We start from the raw sequence: 10,468 nt of genomic DNA, 5'->3' as shown, positions 1-10,468 counted from the left end.
TCTAATAATGTCCTATTATCACATATATCCTAACATTCTAATTTTCCACACTAATCAGTTCACTTATAAAATTACTTATATCTAACCTACTATACCAACTCATTCACCAATATGCTTGTAAATTATCCATCATTAATCACACTTAAACATATATCTAGCACGATAAAAAAAATACTCATACATAAATAAGTTTAGTGGAAATATAAACAAAATATAATTCATAATTTTTACACAAATCAATCCAACCCTATACATGTCATATAAACCATAATATACGTTGCAAAAACTACCGAAACAAGTTGGATAGTGTGGCTTGATGTTTTGATCTGATCTCCCGAACTCATGTTAATCTACAAGGACATTAAACAACACAAGTAAACTTAATAAAGCTTAGTAAGTTCGATAGGTTAAACATAAATCTTACCGAACCTACTATAACACATCAATTAAATAAATTCATTCAATGTAAATCCCATGTCAACCACAACTTCAATCGATGAATATGCTTATTTCAAATCAATATCAATAATAACAATAAGTCTCCCAATTTCAATTACATAAGTCACTTACCAAATCGGAGAACGACTTATGGATATGAGTACATCGTTTTCAGAAGCCCGAAGGCTGAACAGAAGCACATAAGTGCTAAACAGAAACCCATAAGAGCTGAACAGAAACCCATAAGGGTTAAACAGAAGCTCAATGGAGCTGAACAGAAACCCATCAGGGTTGAACGGAAACTCATATAAGTTAAACAGAAGCTCGTGAGAGTTAAACAGAAAGTAAACACGAAAGTTTGTAACAAATGCTGAACCTCGGTTTACTTGGGTAATTTGCCGTCAATTCTTCCTTTGTTGTTTTTCGCCACACAACGATTATACTCAATCTCGCGTTCCATTTAAACCGGATATTCACTTCAGACTTATAATTTAACAATATTCTATTTTTCAACAATATACTAAAATACATAATATCATTCACCAATTCAATATAATAAATAAAATTTAACCATATGAACTTACCTAAATTAAATTGTAAAATTTGTAGAAGTTCAGGGACTATTATGCTAATTTCCCTTTTCACGAGTATTTACGGGCTCTTGATCTAAAATATAAAATTACTCATTCATTAGCATATATTTCAGTTCCAATTCACTTCACAATTAATACCCCTCAATTTTTGAAATTACATAATTACCCCAATTTTTACAATTTTTTCAATTTAGTCCCCTTACTAATTAGTCTGTCAAATGAACTAGTTTTTCTCAATTGATAATTTATCTAAATATTCTAGGCTATCTTAGAGCCCTTGATACATAGAAATTTAATACCAAACCCTAATTCTTTAATTCTTTATAATTTAGTCCTAAAATCAATATCTAACAAAATCACTTATTAAAATCATCATACAACAAAATTAAGCTCTAAATCCATGTTATTTCATCAAAAATATCCAGTATTCATCAATGGTAACTTTTAAAATTTCCAATAAAATCAAAAACTAATGAAATAGCTAGTTGGACCTAATTGTAAAAGTCTTAAAAACACAAAAATTACAAGTGAAAGGCAAGAACTAAACTCGCATGAAGCAAAAATAGCTAAAACCAGCTTTAAATCTCTTCTATGGCTGTTTTTGGCTAAAAATTGGAGAAGAATTGCCTAGAAACTCTTTTAAATTCTAATTTACGTGTTTAATTTCAAGTTATTTACAATTTTGCCATTAATGTATTATTTTATTATTATTTTCTTCCTTATGCCGCCTCAGCCACTTCCTTTAGGCTAATTTACACTTTAAGTCCTCCCTTATTTACCATTTAAGATATTTAATCACTATTTCTTTAATTAGTAAGTTTTGCACTTTTTTAATTTAGTCTTTTTTAATTAATTAGCTATCAAAACATTAAAATTTTCTAACGAAACTTTAATACTACCTTAATGACACTCCATAAATATTTATAAAAATATTTACGGCTCGGTTTATAGAATCAATGTCTCGATACCTCGTTTTCTAAACCATTTAACCTAATAAATCATTATAAAACACAAATTACTGATTCAAAAATCTTCCTAAAATCACATTTGACTTGTAAATACTAGATAATAAAATTTACGAGCTTACTCATCGAAATTGGTGACCTCGAATCACCATTTTCATTACCACTGAAAATTAGGCTGTTACATCTAAGAATCCTTAATATTCTTTTAACACACACCTTTTTTATAGGCGCAATTTCCATTTAATAATATTGTTCATCTATATAATTACATTTTTATTCATACCAACCACATTGCTCTAATTTCAAACAGATAAGCAAAACGTATGATCAACTTTAATAAACTTATGCTAGAAAATGGAAAAGAAATAGATATTATTTCTGAAAATGTAGGTAAAACAACATTGGTATTTGATAGAGGTGCTCATGGGCCGGGCCGGGCCCGGAAAAAATTTTAGCCCGGATCCTAGGCCCGGGCCGAGCCCGGGCCAAAAAAGTGATGCCCGAGGCCCGGCCCGTTTTTTTGTTCAAGCCCATATTTCGGGCCTATATTTTTACCCAAACCCTCCCATATTTCGGGCGGGCCGTCGGGCCAGGCCGGGCCGCCCGGCCCATGAGCACCTCTAGTATTTGACGGTAATATATACATTATTTCTTTTAGCAATGGAAAAATACAATATTTTGGTGGTACCAAAAAAGTAAACACCACATTGACTGCCAATATTAAGAATCATGTGCCACTTTAGCTTTAGGCTTTGGATGCTTAATTCTTTTGTCGGCTGTTTTCATTGGCCTGTTAGAAAAATGATTATTCATGATTGCCATGCTTTGCTTCCCTTCATTAAAATAAATACGTAATAAAATTCATACACGTCGAACATTTTCATTGTTGCCAGGTAATCATCGTTAACCATACCTCAAGCTACTTGTACGTGTAATTTCTTGGAGTTCACATAAAAAACTTAAATATTTGTTTACTCAATTTATGAAAACTTTTGGGAACTTTTACTCATTATTTCAAAGATTGGAAATATGGTTTAATGATGGAAGCGGAAAAAGTTGGTAAATTTATAAATTAAAAGAGAACTTCCAAGTGAAATATTTGGGTATATGGTTGTACTTTTTCAATTATATATTTGTGTTTTGAGTCTTGAAATTGTAATTCCTCACATGCTTTTTAGGGAAAAAAATATTACTTAAACATGATCTGATAATAACAAGTATGACCATGTTATAAATTTTAAAAATAAAAAATTCCACGTCAAAGCACTTTGGAATAAAGCTATTCCACGTTGCTGTGTTTGTTCGTGGCGGACGGCGAACATTGGGTACAAAACACGGTACACAAGAAATCCCTCTTGTAATGAAATTACGGCACGCAGACAAGACACGAAGGAGAGGGGGTCCCATCTTCATTATGACTCATCGACTGAATAACTGTCGGTGGCGGAAATTATTAATAAAATATTATATTTTGATGAAGATAAAAATATTGATTTTAACCAAAAGTAAGATAGAAAGACGATGGGGCAACCAATTAGGAACCTCAAGATAAGATCATGAAAAGACCTGGTGGTACATAAGGGGAACACGTGTCGTGAGTGTGGGGGCATGATTTTAGGGAACCGCTTGTGACCGGTGATTTGTCATTTATCTGTCGCTTTCACAAACAAGCTGTCTCCCAAAAGCAAGTGTCAGGCTGGCAATCCAAGCTGATGTCAAATAATTCAAACTTTTTAAATTTTTAAAATTTGTATCATGTGGTCGTCGGCGGAAGCGGCTTAAAACTTAAAACCCCAAATCAAGCCTTTTCTTTAAAATTGAATAAAGAATGGTATCAGTAAATGTGAGAATTTGTGTTCAGTTTATTTCAGTTGAATTTTGAAATAAGAAATATGAATTTTTAAGACGTAATGATGCACACCCCAATGGCCCTATTATCATTAACCTCGTACTTAAACTCAACTCAACTCAACTCAACTCAGCTGATGGCTGAATCATCCATTCTTAAGATGCTAATCATGCTTTAACACTTGGTAGTAATGTGCTACTATTTTCTTCCTTTTTTTCTTTTACTATTTTTAAGTGTAATCATGGTAAAAAATTGAGTAAATTAATTTTTTTAAAAATAATTTGTCTTTTATCAATTTTGAATTTAATTTCTATACTTTTATTTTCAAAAACTTATTTATTTTACTTTTTTAGATTTCAAATCCAATTGTTAATATAATAAATTTTTAAATTTATTGGTGTGATATTTTAAATTTTAAAAAATATACTTGATAGTAATCTACCTAAAAACCCTAAAAACTTTTCTCTTTTTATTTTCCAAACTGTTTGTTTCTTATCTTTTGTTTTGTCCAACGGCGGTGTTAGCTTCCGAGCTAGCTATCACCCTCTTTTTTCCCCCTCCCACCAATCTTTTCTTTCTTTTTTTTTCTCATTCACTTCACATGTCTTCTCTCTTCTCAATTTGTAAATCTATTTTGTGGATATCTTTGTTGTTTTCACAAGTTGTGATGGAAAGATGATGGCGATTGTCGTTCACTAAAACTTCACCGGCCACCTGTAAGTTTTATTGGAAAGTGGGTGGCTCTCCGCCAGCTTCTTAATATGTTTATGTTTTGAGAGTATTTCAGAATAATAAATGATTTCACGAATCGATTTCGACTCGTATTGTCTTTAAGTTTTATATGTTTTTTTTTGTTTTTTCATTATTAATAAGTTTTCAGTTTTAGAAGTTGTCGTCTGCTCTTGTAGCATGTTGTTTAGTCTTGCTTATGCTTGTAACCTTAGTTTTACAAGTGATTTTAGGGATAGTTTTGTTGTCGTCCTCTCTAGTTTGGTGAATGCTCGATTCTTTTATCTATTTTTACTCGTTGCTTTGGACCATCCGGGGTTAATTTTTTTATCGTATTAAGTGCTTGTAATCACTCTAGATATGTAGTGCTTGAGCAGTGACAAAGCCAATTGTCAACGTGTCATAATGTTCTATTGATGCTAAGGTTAAAACCTTTGTTGTGTTAATAGAGTTTGTCATTCACTATCTACGACAAATATTTATTATTATTTCCCTTAAATTGTATGATTAAATTAATAAATTTATCTTAAAAAATAAAAAAATTGTAGTGAAACTAAATTTAATGAAATATATTTTTAAATGACATCACATATATTCTGAACAAAGTTGAAGGTTGATAAGACTATGAAAAAGAACAAAGAGCTTAAAGTAATAATCATCGGTACCAAAAACAGAAGCAAGGGCACAATTATAGATAATGTGGATTTGCATAGTTGGTACTTGTCCGAGAATTAGAAGGGCAACAAATGAAAAGAAACCCATCGTTAATAGTGGAGAGAAACTTGACATTGATGTTGAAGATTGGCGTATCATCTTTTTGGATTTTAATATTGTTGTACATTTAGTGTGAGATTAGGCATCACCCAAGTCTATAAGGGTAGGGGTGAAGGCATATAGCCCACAACTTTCAAGAGTTTTTTAACAATACGAGCCCATTCAAAACCTATTTATTATGAAAGTTATTTATATTGTTGTACATTATTAAAAAGCCAAGATGATAAAAGTATTATGGAGGTTTCTATAATAGAAGTCATATTATATGTTATATCTTTTACTTAAAAAGAATAAATTGATCATTATACATTAGAGCAAATTGATCTTTTTTTTTATTAAAAATTTCATCCATTTTTTAGGTTAAAAAATGGCATGGTTGAAAAAATAACGAAATAGATACATGTAGCGTGCCATAACATACAAGGATAATTTTTAACAATAGAAATAGATAGAATTTTTAACATAAGAACTAATTTACTCTTTGATAAAGACTAATTTGCCAATTCTTTGAGCAGAAGGGCAAAATACAATACAACCTCCTAGTGTCACGGGCCACAGTTCAAAGCCCGTGACCATCGCACCAAATGCATCCAATGGAGGTTTATTGCTCAGATGAGGATCATTTGGCCCACGAGAACTGGCCCGATTCAAAGAGCTATTGGAGAAGCCTGTCAGATTGAAGCCTGGTTGGCCCGATAATAAAGACATGGCAACTTAGGCCAATATGGTAACTAATCTTAGAAGATAGAGGGAATCATAACTTATAAAGATTAGATTAGATTTGATATGGCATATCTTGTAAAGCCCTAAAATAAAGGGATATGACTAATCTCGTCCGCCGATGTAAATGTATCTTGACCGTCGGTTTTGGGGGAGCTCAACTATAAATAGAGAGCCTCCCCCTCAGTTGTACTCACTCCTGTTATTGTTTCATTATTATTTGTGAATAAGAGAACTAAGAGCATTTACTCAAACACTTTGCGAGCGCTCTTTCTGTTGATATTTTGTTTGGCTTCTTTTGGCATAAATCACTTCCGCTCTTCATTTGGTGCCTTGGAGGAGTTCTTAAGGAATCCTCACTTGAGTTAAGGCTGACTTAGGTGAGTTTAGACGAACGGATCGCCTAAGGCCACACGGATTACGAGACAAAAGGTCTAGCCTCGCGACAAGTGGTATCCGAGCTGTTGGTTCGAACCAAGTGATAGCCTCGAGAAAGGTCTAGCCTCGCGACAAGTGGTATCCGAGACGAAAGGTCTAGCCTCGAGACGAAAGGCACCATTGGGATGTTGAAAAAAGAGTTCGAATAAAGGCGGGCAAGAAAGTCTTTGAGGGAGATGTTGTCGGTTGTTGAGGAACGCGTGGGTAAAGTTGAGGAGTCTATGGAGGACGCAAAAGAGTCGGACAATGCGCCTGAGGAAAGCATTAAAGACTTGAGGGAGCAGTCTAAGGACTTTGTGACCATGTGTCTCACTTCCCAAAGGGATAGCGTGCAAGAGTTGCTAGATTCCTAAAGGAAGAAGCTGACGGAGACGAACGATGCTCTCAAGGCCATGATGATGGCTTTGACGGAAGAAACAATGGCCACGACAAAGGCTTTGATCACAAGAATAGAGGAGCTCGAAGGAGAGCTGGCCTTGTGTCGAGCAATCGCGGGGAAATGAGTGTCAAGTGCAGCACTCAATAATGAGGATGTCCCGAAGCCGAAAGAGTTTGTAGGGACAAGGTCTGCATGCGATGTGGACAATTTCTTGTGGAGGATGGAAAACTACTTTCGTGCCAAAGGCATCGTGGATGATGCGGTTAAGGTAAACACTGCTTCAATGTTTCTTACTGACATTGCGCTTTTATGGTGGCAAGGCAGGACCACAGATAAAAGGCAAGATGAGATTGGGACGTGGCAAGAGTTCCAATGCGAGTTGAAGGGACAGTTTTACCCAGAGTTTGTCGAGGAAAAAGCTCGGGCAATGTTGCAAAGGATAACGCAACGGGGCACAGTGGGGGAGTATGTTTGAGAGTTCAAGGAACTCATGTTCTAAGTTACAGATGTGACCGAAGAATAAGTATTGTTTGCTTTTCAGAATGGTTTGAAGCCGTGGGTCAGACAAGAGGTGGAACAAAGAGGTGTCCAAAAGCTGTCGGAAGTCATGACGGTAGTTGAGTCCGTGGTCATGCTTGGTTTAGGGACAGACAAGCTTGGGTCTTCCAAGTCCGAGGAAAGGGGCGTATGTGAAATGAATCACAAGGAAGATATTGTTGATGGCAATGGTAATGGCAACAATGGTGGTAATGGAAAACCACGAGTTGGGAAGAAGAAACCCAAGAGAAAAAGGGACAAGCTAAAATGCTTTCTCTGCGACGGTCCACACATGTTAAAGAAATGTCAGAAGAAATTCGCGCTTAAGGAGAAGCTGGTGGATAAGGCCTTGGTACTTGGTTTGAGCGCAAGGGGTGTCAAAGCCAAGGAGGCTGAAACCGAGAAGAAGCCAGTGCAGTGCTTCTTGGTCCGCATAGGTTGCGGAAGTGTCCGAGGAAGTCTGTCATCGAGGGGAACGATGGAACAGACAAGGAGCCCATGAAGCTTGGTTCGAGCAAGGGAAAAGCCGAAGCCAAGAGGGCAAAGAGGAGCAAAAAGAAGCGAGTAAGGTGCTTCTTGTGCCGTGGTCCGCATGAGTTACGGAACTGTCCAAAGCAAGCCGGAGTCAAAAGAAGGGCAACGTCTGAGCTTGGTGAGTCATCAGAGGGGCTTCTACCCAAGGAATAGGTGAGTTTGTCGTCGAACTTAGAGGAAAATGTTGTGATGAAAACAATGAAGCTGGGACCAATGAGGCTCAAGTTGAGTGTAACACCCCTTACCCGTATTCAACTCCGGAATAGGGTATGAGGCATTACTAGAACACTTACACATGTAAACGTATTAAACCGAGTTACAAAATTTCATTCAAATTTAAACTGTTCAAATTTTTAACATGCTTTTATAATTCTTTATAACATATCCACAAAATATTATATTCATAACAAATAGGGCCTACGAGACCCGATACTTACTCATGTGATTCAAAGCTCCATTTCCATTTTATTCAATTCACAATATTTTGTGTTCACAATTCAAATTAATTTCTCAATCCAATATATATATTTCAATACCACACTCTTATACTATGAAACTTTATTTTCCCATATAAGTTTAAACCATGATCATCTCATATCAAAGACAAATGTTCTTGACATTTCCATCACATAAACCGAATTAATCAATGCAACTCAATGATATAATCATCCATATATCATTATTATCATATATATATATATCATGACTAAATTTCTTATATATTTGATCAATTGCTTTTCAACACTGCAATAGTTCCTTCGATACCAATACGTATTTATCATTCAATTTAACATTTACCGATTATAATCAGGCATATGACCATTATACACAATTCTTTCATACATTTTATTGTCCTCCTCCTCCTCTGCATTCCACATCCTTTATGTATAAAACATGCTTAAATAGCATTATACATAATTTCAGTATTCACTTATATTTAAATTCAAAGCTGTCTATTTGAGTCAGAGTCACTAAATCATTTTTATCTGAAGCTACAGAGCTCAAAATTAAGATCCGTTAATTTTACCTGAAACTAGACTCTCATTTCTTCTTACCATAAAATTTTCAGAATTTTTGACTTGGAAAATTAGTACAGTTTATTCTTTAAATTCACCCCTGTTTCACTACTCAACATCACTGACCTCTCTTCACTAAAAAGGAATTATCTCATTGTACAGAATTCGGATGATATTTACGATTCTTTCCTTTGAAAATAGACTCATTAAGGATTCTAAGCATATAAATTATAACTCATAATTATTTTTTTACAATTTTTAACTATTTTCCAAAGTCAGAACAGGGGATTCCGAAATCAATCCGACCCTGCCTCAAAAAAATTCAAATATCTAAAAATGTGTAACTCTTTTGCTTCCATTGTTTCTTTCATGTAAAAATAGACTCCTTAAGCTTTCATTTAATATCTTATTCACTCTCTAATTCAATTTCCACCATTTTTGGTGATTTTTCAAAGTCACACTATTGTTACTGTCTAAAACTGTTTTGTTGCACATTTTACTTTTTCATAATTTCATTACTTCTTTTCATCCTACTTAAGGGTCGATTAAATATCGAACCCAATATTCATCACGTAACCTTATTCGATTCACATATATTTTCACTTATCTAATTTCCCCGATGAACACTTCGGAATATTAACCATTACACGGTGGAATCAGCACTTAGCAACCACCATATAATCAATGATACGGGGAATCAGCAGATAGCAACCCCTTTCACAGTCAAGGATACGGTGGAATCAACACTTAGCAACCATCTTTATATTCAATGATGCGGATTCACATAGTAGCATGCACATAGTACTACACATGTGACCATCACTATCCGATACACGTAGTAGCCTGCACATAGTACTACACACGTGATCGAAGCTATCCAGTACGCATAGTAGTCTGCACATAGTACTACACATACAACCTATCATTCTGGTACACGTAGTAGCCTACACATAGTACTACACACGTGATCGAAGCTATCTGGTACGCATAGTAGCCTGCACATAGTACTACACATGCGACCTATCATTCTGGTACACGTAGTAGCCTACACATAGTACTACACACGTGACCATCACTTTCACTTTCACATAGTGACCTACACACAGTCCATGCCACATATGTGATCATTCTTGTCACTTCATTCGTATCCCTTTTTATTCCGAATGTTCAATCGGGAAATTTATCACTTTTTCTCATTTTTTTTTCACTAATCAAAGTCAATTCCTTGTCTTTCTTGACATATAATAACACATTTAACTTATTTAACACTCACATTATTCAATCCAGTCCAAAAATCATATTTTGGAAAAATTACATTTTTGCCCCTAAAGTTTCACAAAATTACAATTTTGCCCCTAGGATCGGAAATTAAAATTTATCCCTTATTATTATGTATTATGACATGCTGAACATTTTTCCCTTCTATGGCAACACCAAATTCCCAGTCTAACACTTACTTATGAACATTTAGTATTTTTATCGATTATGTCGTTTTA

General features: G+C 34.8%; 1 protein-coding gene across 1 annotated transcript; it reads left to right on the top strand.

The window, feature by feature from the left end:
• The first annotated feature begins 6,682 nt into the window (after positions 1–6,682).
• LOC107915289 (uncharacterized) lies at positions 6,683–7,924 on the top strand. Its single transcript, XM_016844460.1, has 2 exons — positions 6,683–6,835; positions 7,427–7,924. The coding sequence occupies exons 1-2, from the start codon at positions 6,683–6,685 to the stop codon at positions 7,922–7,924; spliced, it is 651 nt and encodes a 216-aa protein (XP_016699949.1).
• Positions 7,925–10,468: the final 2,544 nt, after the last annotated feature.

Source organism: Gossypium hirsutum, chromosome D05 (assembly GCF_007990345.1).
Source record: "Gossypium hirsutum isolate 1008001.06 chromosome D05, Gossypium_hirsutum_v2.1, whole genome shotgun sequence".
NCBI lineage: Eukaryota > Viridiplantae > Streptophyta > Magnoliopsida > Malvales > Malvaceae > Gossypium > Gossypium hirsutum.
This window is presented reverse-complemented; position numbering and strand designations above follow the sequence as displayed.